We start from the raw sequence: 15,512 nt of genomic DNA on the forward strand, positions 1-15,512 counted from the left end.
GAGGAGCCTGATGTGGGGCTCGATCCCATAACGCCGGGATCACGCCCTGAGCCGAAGGCAGATGCTTAACCGCTGTGCCACCCAGGCGCCCCTGATTTGTATTTTCCTGATGCTGAGTGATGTTGAGCACTTTTTCATGTGTCTGTTGGCCATTTGGATGTCTTCTTTGCAGGAATGTCTGTTCCTGTCTTCTGCCCATTTCTTGATTGGATTATTTGTTCTTTGGATGTTGAGTTTGATAAGTTCTTTCTAGATTTTGTATACTAGCCCTTTATCTGATAAGACATTTGCAAATATCTTCTCCCATTCTGTCCATTGTCTTCTGGTTTTGTTGACTGTTTCCTTTGCTGTACAGAAGCTTTAAAAAGATAAATCTTGATGAAGTCCCAGTAGTTTATTTTTGCCTTTGTTGCCCTTGCCTTTGGCAATGTATCTAGGAAGAAGTTGCTGTGGCCGAGGTCAAAGAGGTTGCTGCCTGTGTTCTCCTCAATGATTTTGATGGATTCCTGTCTCATCTTTAGGTCTTTCATCCATTTTGAGTCTATTTTTGTGTACAGTGTAAGGAAATGGTCCAGTTTCATTCTGCATGTGGTTGTCCAATTTTCCCAACAACATGTGTTGAAGAGACTGTCTTTTTTTTCATTGGATATTCTTTCCTGCTCTGTCGAAGATTAGTTGACCATGGAGTCGAGGGTCTGTTTCTGAGTTCTCTATTATGTTCCACTGATCTACGTGTCTGTTTCTGTGACAGCACCTGCCTTACAATCTTTTCAACTTTTTATTTGGAAATGATTTTAAACTTTTAGGACAGTGGTAAGTCCCTCTGCCTCCTACCTCTGTGCTCTAAGCCAAGGCCTTTCTCCATCTTCCCAGTGGTCTCAGAGGGGGATGAGATCCTCTGGATGAAACAGATCTCTCTCTCTCTCTCTCTCTCTCTCTCTGGTGCTGCCAGTTCAGACCCACTGGTTCGGCCTCCCCCACCGCTACTGGGTGGCTACCTCCTTCCATCCAGCGAGAGCCCAGATCCTAAAGACCAACCTGCACCCTCACTGGCTCCCCCTCCTCACTCAATCGCCCTCTTCCACTTGCTGCTGCCATTGGGCTCCTATCCCACACTCCGATGAACATTCTTGGACAAAAGAGCCCCTGATTTCCTACTTCCAAATTCTTCTGTGAGCATTCCCTTGACTACTTTCCCGACTCCCCAGCTTCCTGTTGTCCCTTCCAGCTCCCTTAGATTCTTTAGCCAACTGGCTGACCAAGACCACTGATTGCCCTCCCTCAGGCCCTTCTCCTTGGCCTATTCTGCAAGCATTGGTGCTCTATAGCCCACACCTTCAATTGCCTTTGTTGTGATTTTTTAAAAGTCCAAGCAGAGGTTTCTGCATGGCTCTATCTACTGCCTTGTTTTGATTTATAGTAATGAACTTGCTTCCATAAATGGGAATTTTTGCAAAAGTTTATCTAGGAACAATACAAAAAATATTGCTATTATTTTTGTTGCAACACAATAATTTTGTATCATGCATTTCAATCTACACAGAACATGGATTTTTTAAATATTAAAAAATGAAAATACAGTAAAATGCAAAGCCATGACTTGTGGTCCCTCCCCTTCATCACCCATGAGCTGAGTCTAACCCTACAGCCTCTTCCCACTTCCCCAACCCAGCTCTCTTTCTGCTCTCTCCTTTCCACCTGACACATAGCTGAGTTCACCAGTGAAACCACCCTTCTCCTGGCAGGTCTTACTATTCCTTTACATGCCCCCGTTTTCTCATTTGCTTACTCTACCAAGTACATCTCTAGACCCATCATGGTCTCCAGTTACCTCCTCACCTCTAGAAAACTCAGCTCAAGCTTCATGTGGTGTATGAAAATACATCTGCCCTTCCACCCTCCCTCCAACGCCCAAGTAGAAGGGACTGCTCTGCCCTTTGGGTCCCCACTGCTCCATGTCAGAACCTCCCTGTCATCAGACCAGGACTGATCAGACAGACATTATTGCAGTTACCTGTTTAGATGCATGTTGTCCCCACCCAGATGTAAGACCAGGCACAGATACTTGAGTGAGGCTTCTGCTGGAGTGGCTCACAGTAGGTGCTTAAAATGTATCTTTTAATAAGTGCAGGAATGGGCATCAGCAGTAAGCAATCCACTAACAGTGCTTTTTGGGTGCTTCCTCTCCCATTTGCTAGCTTGCCTTCTGCCTGGCTTTGTCTGCTGCTGACACCTGCATGTTCAGTCCCAAGCATCAGTGGATAGCCAAACACTGGCTGCTTGGCCACATCCACCTCCCTCACCCCCTCTCATAAACTACTGTATTTTCACATCCTGTCCAAGGCCTTGTGACTCTTTCCCAAAATAAATGCAGGCCACCCTGTCTGGTTGTGTGGGCTCTCACTCAGTTTTGGGGAGAGGGTGAAGGACAAGTTGCCGAATAAGGATCACAGATTCTATGGATTAAGCAGGACCAAGAGGTTGATGGTGTGGCGGTTAGACTCTGAGCAATGATGGGGAGACAGGAGTCAAACATCCTCGGGCCCATCACACATAGCCCTGCAAGTGGTCTTTGTGTCCATGGGTAGCTAGCTGGCTCTGGCCTTCAGTGACAAGTGCTCCATCCGTGATCCCCTTCCCTCTGCCTGTGGCATTGCACACGTTTCCTCACATGCAACATACAGGTACACCCATGAAAATGGAAAAGAGCTGGATTTCTGAGTGCAACAGTGAGTTGGCCTGATTTAAGTCATGAGTTACAACTTCAATTCCTTTTCGACCCTCACAGAACATCGGGGAAGGAGCTGGTGCGCCTTAGTGAGGGTCTCTCCACACCTTCAGGTCTGACTTGGAAGGTCAGGAGCTTGCCGGAGGGAGCAGAAAGGACTGGTGTAGAGCAGGGAAGGACCAAGGGGTTTTTAGTCAGACACATGACATTTTCTCTGGATTATACAGAGTTATCTGAGTCAGAACAGAGATGCACAGGATAGGTGAAGAGCAGCAGAGTGAGAAGGTTTCAGTCTCTGATTTTAGGACAAAGAAGTTGACTTTATCTTCCCAAGATGGCTGCTTCTTGAGCTAATCTCTCTCTAATCCTCCTCTCTCTCTAAAGCTCAATTTCTTTGAAAGAGCATGTTGGGATGTGCAGAGCGATGACCATGCAAGAGGAGGCGGGCTGGGTAATCTCTCTGTAGTGTTAGACCATGTGGGCTGTGGGCTCATAAGGCAGAGGGGCCAGAGCAGCCGTGCCAGAGTGCTGGGCTTGACCTCTTCTGAACTTTGCCAAGAATGGGCAAGGGAGTGGAAGTTTATGTATTCATAAGTTTGTTTGTTTTTTTTAATCACTGTAAAACTATGAGCTTCGGCTATGGAAACAGTCCACTGTATAACTCACAGGGCTCCTCTGATCCTGGATGTGGTGGGTAGAGACACTGACCGCAGTGGCTTAGCTGTCTTCTCTCACTTACCAACATTATTCTATTCCATTTTATTTCTTTTATTCTATTCTACAATAAAGTGTTTGCTTTGGTTTGTCAGAATGTTAAATACTTTCATCTCACTGAAATCTTTCAAATACTACAAAAAATTATATTAAAACAGGGCCACCCTTGGGGTGTGTGAGCCTTGACAAATTTGTGTGTGTGTGTGTTCTGTCTATGAAAACAATTTGGTAACAAAATGTCAGAACATGGATAGATGAGAATTAATGAGTACATGGGCTCCATGAGAACTCAAGCTCAAGGCTTGAATGCTTCAAGACCTAAACTTACCCACTACTCTGTGTCTGACTTGAGTGACAGTCACTCAAAATTAGGCTATCAGCACCAACTGGTGGCCTATTCCACAGAATTCCACAAAAGAAATACCGTACCAGCCAATGAAAGCTATCTGTTCTCTGGTCACTCTCCTGGAATGAGGACCCAGCCACAGGGCCAGGCAGGGATGATGCATACACGTGAGTCCTGGAGTTCCTTGGGGTATCTGGTCACCCCTGAGGGGAACAGTGGCCAGGGATTGGAGAGCACCTGTGGCACCCTGCTGCAATGGCACTGTAGGCTCCAGCTGGTCCCAGCCAACAGGAGGGGTCTCAGAAAATTTTGAGGAAGACACTTCAATGCACAGGGCTTCCAGAGGCACAAGGCTGACCCAGGGGCCCCATTTGCCTGGGTCTAAGAGTTATACTGTATCTGCGTTTTTCTTTCCACTCAAAAATTCTAATTCTGATTACAAAAAAATCATACCTGTGTGTTATAGAATATTTACTAATTATAAATATCTCTTGGAATCTCACTACCAAATATTAATCATTCATTTATTCTTCAGCTATTATTAAGTATGTACTCCGTTCTGGGCCCTGTGCTGGGGGCTGTGAATAGAGCTACGTACAAGGTAGACATAGTCCCTTACCTCCATGAATCTTACACTCTAGCAGGTTGGTAATGTTTTAAATTATTAATTAAATGTTTTATCAACTAGGAAATTAATTTACATGGCTCAAGTTCAAGAGGTTCAAAAGAGTGTGCAATGAAAACATTCCTTTCTAGGGCAATGAAAATATTTTGTATGATATTATGATGATGGGTGCATGTTGCTACACATTTCTCCGAATCCATGCAATGTACAACACCAAGAGTGAGCCCGAACGTAAACTGCGAACTTCCCGGGATTGTGATATAGATTCATCCTTGGGGAAGAAAGTACCTTTTGGGTGATTGATGTTGTTAATGGAGAAGACATTGGGGGCAGGGGGCGTATGGGAAATCTCTGTACTTCCTCTCCATTTTGCTGTACAACTGAAAGTGCTCTGAAAAATTAAGTCTTTGAAAAAAGTTCCGTGTCTCCACTCATTTTCTCTCCCAAAGGCAACCAAAATTTTATATGTGCACTACATTAAAAAGCATGCATATTCCGTCTCCCCAATTTTATTTAAAGCAAATACTAGCATAGAAAATCCAAACCATTTTACATATGTATCTAAGTTTTTTCACTTAAAATATATCTTGGAGATGATTCCATATGAGTTCATAAAGTGTTTTCTCCTTCTGTCTTTCAGTGGCTAAACTTCAGCCACATGTCATAATTATTTAACAAGCTCTCTCTGACAGATGCTTTATTTTCAGGCTTTTCCACACTACGCTGCGTTAGTAAGTACGTACATATACTATCTTGCAAATGTGTGCGCATATCATAAATTACCCTTAGAAGTGGAATTGCTGCATCAAAAGATATGTGAATTTATAATTTTGATAGGTATTGCCAAATTGTTTTCGATGAAGTTTGTACCAAAAAACATTCCAGCCAGTGATGGGTGAATTCTGAGAGCTGGTAACATTTTGACATAATCTCTTCCAGACTTTTTCTTTCTTTTCTTTTCCTTTTTCTTCTTCTTTTTTAATATCTTGGGATCCTATGGCACAGTCTTACTTTTGTTTCTTTGTAAAACTATTTTATTCTCCAAGTAGAAAATAGTGATCTACTCTTTCCATCACACTCTTTTCCATGTCACATACATAGCTGACCTTACCCAAGGTTATAAAAACCTGAGCTGTGTTATAGCTTCCTTTCATATTCCAGTTTCATGCCTTTAGAACTTCAGTGAGTCCAAATATTTTGTAACCAGGATTTATCCAGGTGATCAATCACATTTATGCTCAAACCTGCAGGCCATGTAACTAGCCTGGCCACCTATCTTGTATTAGGCTGAGGGAAATAGCCCATGTTGGCAACAGGGCAAAGCAGTGAGACGGCACCTCTGCTTGTGCCGGATGAATCATTTTCCAGGATTGCAGTGATCTTGGACGGAAATTGAGGGAAGAGAGGTGCTGTTTAAAAGGCAGTGATGGGTGTCTTTCACTTAACCTTGCTTCTCTGCACGCACATGCGCACACTCACACCATAGGAAAGCAACGCTGCCTTAGTTTCTATGTTTTGAATACAAAGTATTCGGGAATACCACTTATCCATAATTTTTCCCTGAATTTTAAAATTGCATACTGTTTGTAATTTGCCGTTTGTTGTTTAATGTATCAAAATCATTTTATCATGCTATTCAGTAGTCTTCTCCAGTATATTTTGTAATAGCTATAATGTATTACACCATAGGGTTAGTACATAATTTATTCAACCAATTCTCTAATGTTCTGAAGTTGGTTGGTTTTTGTTTGTTTGTTTGTTTTTTAAGTCATTTTAGAAACCATGGCATCAGTGTATGACCTGGAACAAACCGGCCATTTTCCTACTCCTGGTAACAATCACATATGAAAATATCTCTAGGTCTTTTATTATTCATAAGGGATAACTCTACATGCAATATGGGAAGAAAGCTAAATTATCCATAAAAGAGTTTGTATTCTGTTTAGCAAGACAGGGTATTTACAAATTCGACAAGATAATTGACTCATGAGGCACTAGGGACTCCGTCCCGATGAATGACACAGTCAAGAAGAGATTGGATTCCGAAGGGGGGACTGCTGTACTTCCATGGCAGAAACGGTTTTATGTAGAGCGTGATTCTCAACGTTGGCCACAGAGTAGCCCCAGCCTGGACCTTACCCCCAAAGATTCTGATTAAATTGGTCTAACTGGGCCTCAAAGGTCTGGGTTCTTGTAGCCATTATGAGGACCATTTATGCAGAAGGTATACGTGTATGAATCTTGAAGGATAGGTAGAGTTATATAGAAAAAAAATGGTTCTAGGTATTATAGATGAGCAGAGGAGGGTGTGAAGATTTATATAAATAAGTGGAGATGGGAAATATTCATCAAAAATATAGACTCTTGGGATTTTAGAGCTGAGAAGAGCACACAGACGATTAAATCACTGTGCTCACATCTCTCCTAATTGTTCCCTCCAGATGACACTAGCTTACAGGAACTCCTACCTATGGTATCTTATTTGACATTCACATTGACTCTGTGGGCTAGGAAAACATGATTAACCCCATATTAGAGTTGAGGAAAGCCCTATGGCTAATTTGGACTATGCAGAGAACTGATAGGAATGAGAAAATAAGTAGAATGATAATTAGGGGGATTTCACTTTCTATGAGAGCAAGCTGTATTATCTGGACCACATTCCTACTGAAGATGACTTAAAATGATAGAATATGAAAAACTTCCTTAAAAGTTATTGAAAATATAATTTCTTAAAAGGTCTAGAAAAGATAGCTCAAAATTTGGAAGTCAAGAAACAAGAGGCTGTGGTGGGCTGTAGTTCACTCTGGCTCTAGAGGCATTTGCCGACTCTGGCTGGAAACAGCTGAGAAACTGAGCTGAAACTCAGCTGCCTTGAAAGCACAGAGTGACCAGAGTATGGCTGGCTCCCTCTCTTACTCCCTTATAGGTGGGAAGGGTTTGGGGTCACGTGGGGAAAAAGACCTGCCCCTGAGTTTGGAAAGCCAATGCTGATCCTATGAACACTTACAGACCAAATTAGTAATATCAGGCTTGGAGACATATCTACTTGTAAATGGTTTCTAGTACCCAGGTGCTTGGCAGTTGCAAATGCAGAATGTCTCTGGTTGAAGAAATGTTCATCCTAGGCCTCTGGAAAATCTCACAGATAAATTTTCAAGGGAACAAAGTAGCACAAAATTAAAGAAATTGGCACAAGGAAATGAGGTGCAATGGACAAGTACTAACAGAAAAGCCAGCATAAACTTGCCCCCAAAGACTTCAAATGTTAGAATTATTAGCAACAGATTATTATTGTTATTTTTTTTAATTAAGTAGGCTCCACAGCCAATGTAGGGCTTGAACTCTAGACCCTGAGATTAAGAGGTATGTGCTCTAATGACTTAGCCAACCAGGTGCTCCAGCAACAGATTATTTTTAACGATAATTATGTCTAAAAAATATAAGAAGCTTAAAAATATCTTCAGGAGGGGTGCCTCTTGGCTCAGTCGTTTAAGGGGCTGCCTTGTGATTTCATCTCAGGTGGTGATCTCAGGGTCATGAGATTGAGCCCTGTGTCAGGCTCCATGCTCAGCAGGGTGTCTCCCTCTGTCCCGTCCCCCTGCTCATATGCTCCATGCTCTCTCACTCTCTCTCTAATAAATAAATAAATCTTTAAAAAAATATCTTCAGGAAACAGGAAACTATAACAAGTGAAATAACAGATTTGTAAAAGAATCAAATAAACTTTCTTACATGAAAAAAGAAATTAATCCAAATTAACGTTTCAGTAAAATGGGTTTTAAGGCAGTTTGAACACAGAAGAGAAAATGACAGACCTGAAAGATAGGTCAGAAGGTATTATACAGAATGAGAGAGAGAGAAAGGTATAAACTAAGGAGAAGAAGTTTCCAGAAGGGGAGAGAGCTTTGGCAGAGGCTCTCTTTGAAAGGGTTACGTCTGAGAATTCTCCAGAAAGGTTAACCATACTAAGATACAGATGCAATGAGCCTTATGAAGTCTGAGGAAGACAAATAAAAAGACAGTCATACTTAAACCACATCACAGTGAAATTGCAGATAATCAAATCAATGAGAATATTTTGAAGACATGGAGGGAGAGAGGAAAGAAGGGAGAGTGAGAGACAAGTGAGAATGCATTTCCTTCAAAGCAGCCATAGATTGATAGCTAACTTCTCATTAGCAAAAACGGAAACCAAAAGAATATGTAAGGACTTCATTAATGCATCGAAGGAAAAGAACTGCAAACCTGAAGTTCTCTACTGAATGAAAACATGCATTAGAATGAAGGTAAAATAAAGACATTTTTAGGTCAAGAACGAGAAAGCTCATCACCAGGAAACCTCCGTAAATGAAATGATTAAAAAAGTGGTGCACTTATGGTAAAATTAACGCCTGATGAGGCCTAAACCATACCTAAGAATGCTGGTTGCCAGATGCTGGGGGAGGGGAGAATGGAGAACTGTATACAGGGCACAGAGCTTCAGTTTGCGAAGACGAAAAACCCGGGGGACAGTGGGGTGATGGCTGCATAACGATGTGAATGCACTGGATGCCACTCAACTTAAAAATGACATACCTGGGGCGCCGGGCTGGCTCAGCAGGTGAAGTGTGTGACTCTCCATCTCGGGGTGGTGAGTTCGAGCCCCACATTGGGTGTAGAGATTACTTTAAAAAAATAAAAGAAGAATAAATGTTAGGAAATGATGCACATAAATGTATATGAATATTGTTCGACAGCAAGAATAAGTATGCGGAAGTGGCAGGTATAGGTCATTCACCTGTTGCTTTCTCTGTGTCTGAGGCCCTGGAGGAGCTGGGGCAGCACCCCTACATCTCTGCAATCCCGCTGCCCTGCGTCTCTCTCCTCAGTGGCCTCCAGCCGCTGAGGGGCTGAGGGGGGAGGTGAGGGGCGTCAGGAGGGAGCACTCTCTTCCTGCTTGTGGCTTCTGATGGCCAGCAGCAGGTGCCCACTTGAGGTCTGCCCTCCTTGCATATCCTCAATCTCTCTCCCTTTTTATCCCTTGGTCTTCTAACCGCCCTTCTCTGTTTTTCTCCTCTGGCTCTTAAACATCTTACAGCAAATGTCTGGTGCTACATAGCTCTGCTCGTCATGCCCAGACTCGCTCTGTGTCCCGTACCCACCTTCCCTGCCTCGCCACCCCAGCTCCATCTGGGCCTCCTGTCATGGTCCCCCTCTGCTCCTGGGTCCCGAGACAGCACCTGCAATTCTGCCCACCGTGTTCTGTGCTGGAGAGCAGAGTCCAGCCCTTGGAAGCGCCCCTCAGGGCTCCTCACATGGTGGGAAAGCCAGGTCTCCCTGGACTGAGAGGATGTAAAAACATCCCCAGTGGTCTTTAGTTTTCCCTGAAACAAATCTCAATCGGGGTAGAACTTTGGGGACATTTTGTGAGCATTGTTCCAAATGTTGGGGAAGGGTCTGGAAAGGGGTCCGTCCTGTGGCCCGACAGCACCTTGTCTCCCTCCAGGGCCTCACCTGAGCTGCGGTGGACACTGGAAGTGCTGTCCTCGCTCAGCCCCAGTCCAGCATCTCCGGGAGCTTGTCCAGTTTCAGGGGCTGGTTTGCGCCGGGCCTCTCAGTGAGGCATACAGAGCTCCTGACGCCACACGCCCTCCATCCCAATCCTTCTGCACGTCCTCAGCTCATCTCTTTATGCCCTTTTAGAAACCTCTTTCAGAATTTCATACCCCTAGAATAGGAATTAAATTTTGTTATTCTTTTCCTTAAAAAATCTTTCAATGCCATATTAGCATATTTTAAAATAATATCCTTAGTAACTTCCAGACAGTGGCCTAGCTAAAAATCCAATTGAAAACTTCCAAAACCTTGCTTAGGCAGAGTGAGCCTTCTCATGGCGACCTGGACCCTGGCTCTCCAGTCCTGTCCCTTCCGGTCCTCCCAGGAGAAAACTCACTCTTCTTCTTCTGTGTCGTAATTAATTAATTTATTTGAGAGAGAGAGCGAGAACGCACCCAAGTCGGGGAGGAATACAGGGAGAGAGAAAATCACAAGCAGACTCCCCACTGAGTGAGGAGCCAAGGCAGGATTCCATCTCAGGACCCTGAGATCATGACCTGAGCCAAAATCAAGAGTCGTTCGCCCAACCGACTGAGCCCTGCAGGTCCCCCAGAAGTTCCCTCTTCTTTCCTGTCTTTAATTAAGGCCCTCACCCCTCTCCTGTCGCACTGCTCCTCTTCGATCCATTCCCTTCTCAAAGGTCCAGCCGCACCGAAATGGTTTTCATTCTTCAAATACTCCATCCTGTTTTCTGTGGCTTCAGTATTGTTCCCTCTCTTCTTGGTCTGGCTAATTCTTTCTCCTCATACGTCAGCTCTGACATCACTTCCTCTAGGAGTTATTCCCAGACTCCAGATTTGACCTAGACACTGGAGGTATCTAGAACACTGTACCCCCTCACCACACTCTGCGGTAAGGTGCTGACCACTGGGCATACAGTAGGAATCTGCTTAATGAACCAGATCAAGTCTGCAAATACGTATTTCACTCGGGGCCTATGGGATGCTACTTTCTACCTAACATCAACGTGATAGAACCAAGCTTTTTAAAAGCACCTGGAATACGTCATAGGTGGCCCAGGACACAGAGGACTGCGGGAAGACCGTGAAGGAAGCGCGGACACGGAGGAAATATGCGTTCATCGGTGGATATAAATTACAGAGAGTACAGGATGTGGCTGGAGGAGGAATAGGCTAGGCGTGTTTATAGTAAGTATGTGGTCAATGAAATAAGTCCACAGATCCTTCAAAGTGCCGTCCATCAAGAGGTGCTATTGATTTCCCCACACCGTAAACACGGTTTGACTGAAGGCTGTGGGGGAAAGAACACGGGGCGAACCCCAGAGCCGGGGCCACAAGAAGGCTCGCATCTCCCGGGGAACGCAGCCCTGAAACCACGCTCTCGGGGCTGGCCTGGCCTCCCGGGGCATGAGAGGCAGTGTGGGTGGCCCACACCAGCCAGCCCACGGCCGCAGCCACCCGCCAGCCGTGGAGAAACCAGGAACCTCCACCCAACCAAAGCTTCACGGGGACTTCCACAACTTCCATGGGAAAAAATAAATCCTCGTTTTATGTCACTTGAGGTGAAGGTGATTCGTTAGGCAGCCCAGTTAGCAAACCCGAGGGTGTGTTTTGTTTTATTTCCTATTTTTGTCCTGAGGGTAAAAGCCTTGCATGGAAAAGAAACAGGCGGAACCCGTTGGGAACATCAAACCAGGCTTAGAGCAGAGGAGAGAAAAGAGGTCCCCAGGGATCTCCTCCTGGCTCTTCCGCCCCACGTGCCTCCCCTTCCACTCCAGTCATTCCTGGCCCCACTCGGTGCCCCGGGGATGCTCTTCCCTGCTGTGATGCTTAATGTGTAATGGCTTAACTGAACGGTTTAGTTTAATTTGGTTTAATGTAATAGTGTTCATTGTTCAACAAAAATTGGCCCAGATTTTATCCCCCCCCCCAGGGGTGGCAAAGAAATGATCCAATGAAGTAAAACAAAGAAACGGGTACAGATGAAGGAGGCTCGTTCGGAGCCCCAGGGTCTGGAAAAAAGACTAAAGGAAAGAAGATGCCAGTAAATATTTGCTGAACTTTTCACTGCGTGCCCATCGCAAATACAGCCACCGCAAACATCCCGCTCCCACCAGAGAGGCCAAAACATGTAGGGAAGCAGCAACCACGAAACGGACCAAAACGAAGCAAACCAGAAACCCAAGCATCCTCTCTTCTCACCGTCCTGCAGAACATACAGGCCCTCCTCCCAGATCCGCAAAAATGGCTCCCTGCTCCTGCACAGCCCCGTGCATATGTCACCTCCTCCGAGAGGCCTTCCCTGACCGCCAAGGGGAACTGTTCCCCCCTTCCCTATCCCGGGACCCCATTTCGTTTGTCTTCAGACGCTTACCACGCTTCTCTCTGTTCTCTCTCCCTTCCCTAGACAGAGCGGCAGGAGGCTGGGCCCTCACCTGTCTCGCTCCCTGCTGTCGCTCCAGCTCTTAGAAGCTCCTGACACACGAGACATGCTTATTCGACCTTTACTCACCATAAGTGATTCAAAATGAAGAAAGAATTCCTTCCCATGAAAATGCTTTTCATTCTCCAAGTGGAGGTCGAAGCTGAGTCCCTGTGAGACTCTCGTAGAGGAGGCTTTCCAAGCACAGGGAGCACCCCTCCTTCGGGCCCTCCTGCCCTCGCTGTGACTCTTCTTACCTGACTGAGCCTCTCTGCATTCTGTGTGCGGCTCTGTCTCCCGTGTGCACTGGTGGGCACGTGCACCTCAGCCCGCACGCCAGACTAGCGGGGTCTCACCAAGGAAAGAAGCTTCTGTCGTCCACAGGAAGACCGGCAGAGGGCTGTGGAGCCTGGGGTCTACACCAGACCGCTGGATTCCAAACCCTGGTTTTGCTGCTTGCTAGCTGGAGGAACTTCGGTGAGTGTCTTGACCTTTCTCTGACCCAATTTCCTTATCTTTAAAATGGGGGGAAAACGGTACTTCACATATAGGACCATTATGAGGAGTTAACACGCCCAGAGGACTTTGAACAAAGTCTGGTCCATAATGAAGACTTACATGAAAGCCATTAGTTTAAAAATTCTATCCTAAGGAAGACTCATTTAAATTCTTTGGAACTGAGTGGTTACAGCTTTGGCATAAATCCATACCGCGTAAACAGACAGAAAAGGATCCGAAGAGGAAATAAGCAAGTCGGACGAACGCTGAAATGCAAGGATCATCTCGTAAGGACACAGAGAAGCCCCCCCGGCCCCAGATGAGCTGAATCACACCGGCTCCGAGGGGGCTCCACAGGGACCCGTCCACAGCCCAAGGTTCCCTGTGACCGCGCACACGTGGGATCCCGCCCCACGGGGGCCTGCCGCTTCCCCCACAGAAGACGCGTGAAATCCATCTCCAGCTCTCCGCACAAAACCATCACACACGCTCACCATTGCCTACTCAGGAAAGACTTAGCAGGCACGGAATCCCCGAGAGCCACCCCACTGTCTCCGAGCACACAAGCTCAGGGGGCCCCATAAAGACACAGGGGCGGCCAGGCCTTCCTGTGGCGCTGGGGGCCCATCGCTGCGGGGCAGCCCTGCTCACTGGGCCGCCCGCCACTCACACCCGGGAGGCGGGCTGTCCCTCCATGCATCAGAGGACGGGTTCTTGACTCGCCCTGGATAGGATGGCGGGGTCCGCCCTGACCCCGAGCAGCCGAACATCTCCTGGGAGGCGTAGGTCACATACATNGCAGGCACAGAATCCCCGAGAGCCACCCCACTGTCTCCGAGCACACAAGCTCAGGGGGCCCCATAAAGACACGGGGGCGGCCAGGCCTTCCTGTGGCGCTGGGGGCCCATCGCTTCGGGGCAGCCCTGCTCACTGGGCCGCCCGCCACTCACACCCGGGAGGCGGGCCGTCCCTCCACGCATCAGAGGACGGGTTCTTGACTCGCCCTGGAGAGGATGGCGGGGTCCGCCCTGACCCCGAGCAGCCGAACATCTCCTGGGAGGCGTAGGTCACGTACACGAAGCCGTCCTCGTCCCTGTAGTCCCTGTAGACTTCTGCCATGGTCACACTCATGCTGACCAGGCTCCTGTTGTTCACCAGCAGATAAAAGGCTTCAGTGGCCCCAAGGACCAGGCGGCTCCTGGGGGAGGAGAAAGGGGGGGTTAGGAAGGGAAAACGTTAACTGACCCACGGCCCGACTTCCCTCTGTCCACGGCAGACACGTGTACCTAAGGAGCCGCCCCCGCACTCGAGCACATTGTCCTCGACCCGGACAATTCCCCAGGAGGGCCTGTTGAAAGTGCAGATTCCTGGGCCGCACCCCACAGACTTCGGGTCAGTAGATCCAGGAAGCAGCCTGGGAAGCCACAAGACTGTGAGACAGGCAGACCTCACTTTGAGAAATACAGTTCGTTCCAGAAGCACACTCCATCCACCTGCTGCCTCTGCTGCCTGGAGTCTCTCTCAGGGTCGGATACCGTTCCCTGCCTCCGCCGGTCGCTGCTGGAACAATGATTTCTATCTGGTTGTTACTTAGCTTTTTATACAAAACTTCAGTTCTTATCCCATTTGGTCCGTCTGTGGGTGCATGGATGAGCCAAGGTGGGATATACATACAGTGGAGTGAGTATTAGCCTTAGAAAGAAGGAAATTCTGACAAGAAACTGCTAGAGCACAGATGAGCTTTAAGGACGCATGCTAAGTGACGTCAGCTAGCCAGGAAAAGATGCTGCGTGATTTCTCTTGCATGAGGTACCCAGAGGAGCAAAACCGCAGCGAGAGTGGAGAACGCTGGCGACCAGGGGCTCAGGGGAGGGAATGGGGAGTTCGTGTTTCTGGAGGACAAACTTTCAGTTTAGGAAGTTGGAGACGTTCTGGAGCTCAGCGGTGATGATGGTTGTACACAGCATGAGTGTACTTAACGCCTCTGAACTGTGCACTTAGAAATAGTTAAGATGGCATTTTTATCACAATTAAGAATGGTAGAAGGAATGAAAGGCCAGCTCTGTCTCCAGTGTCTCTGGGGCGATAAGACAGCCGTTGGAATCCTACCGGGAGTCTGTTCGCTATCCTGGAGATTTAAAATGCCCCGGGTCTCCCAGACGGGCTCAAAGTGCAAGGCCATCCCATCATTAGCCAGAAAAAATAGTCACAGCTCAAAAATGCTAAGCAAAGATGTCTGTTTGCTATGAATTTAAAGCGAAGAATTTCCTGTGTGTTCTGACAAGTCATTTACGCAGCACTAGGGGAGCATTTGGAAAGGAATTACGGCTCGAAATCTGAAATTCCTCCTCCCCGGTTAACGTCGCAGAGAAGCAGCCACATGTGGCTGGAGTTCATAGCACGTTGAGTCTGTTGGTATGGTCAGCCGAGGCTAATCGCCCTCGCCCAAACACCAGGGCACAGCCAGGCCACTCCTGGGGTGCAGTGTGAGGGGCCAAGTTTACATGGTGGGTGGGAAGGGAAATAATTTCCAAACCTGGTACGGAAAGGTGGATAATCCCAAGACCAAACCCTCACCATTGCACTGCTCTCCCTTGGGGAGCACATGGCTGCTCCGTCCT

General features: G+C 46.9%; 1 protein-coding gene and 1 long non-coding RNA gene across 2 annotated transcripts in view; both read right to left on the reverse strand.

Moving 5' to 3' along the window:
• The window catches only part of LOC117803326, a 12,297-nt gene extending 2,179 nt beyond the window's left edge, over positions 1-10,118 (reverse strand). The window contains exons 1-2 of the long non-coding RNA XR_004627032.1: positions 9,910-10,118; positions 8,992-9,080 (exon numbers count right to left, since the gene is read on the reverse strand). This is a non-coding gene — a long non-coding RNA (uncharacterized LOC117803326). The remainder of the gene's footprint in view (positions 1-8,991; positions 9,081-9,909) is intronic.
• Positions 10,119-13,770: 3,652 nt separating this feature from the next.
• LOC117803533 (microtubule-associated proteins 1A/1B light chain 3C-like) overlaps positions 13,771-15,512 on the reverse strand; it is a 4,390-nt gene continuing 2,648 nt past the window's right edge. Inside the window, exon 4 of the mRNA XM_034667638.1 lies at positions 13,771-14,089. Coding sequence (XP_034523529.1) covers positions 13,819-14,089 — 271 coding nt within the window. The 3' untranslated portion in view covers positions 13,771-13,818. The remainder of the gene's footprint in view (positions 14,090-15,512) is intronic.

This window comes from Ailuropoda melanoleuca, chromosome 8 (genome assembly GCF_002007445.2).
Source record: "Ailuropoda melanoleuca isolate Jingjing chromosome 8, ASM200744v2, whole genome shotgun sequence".
Taxonomy (NCBI): Eukaryota; Metazoa; Chordata; class Mammalia; order Carnivora; family Ursidae; genus Ailuropoda; species Ailuropoda melanoleuca.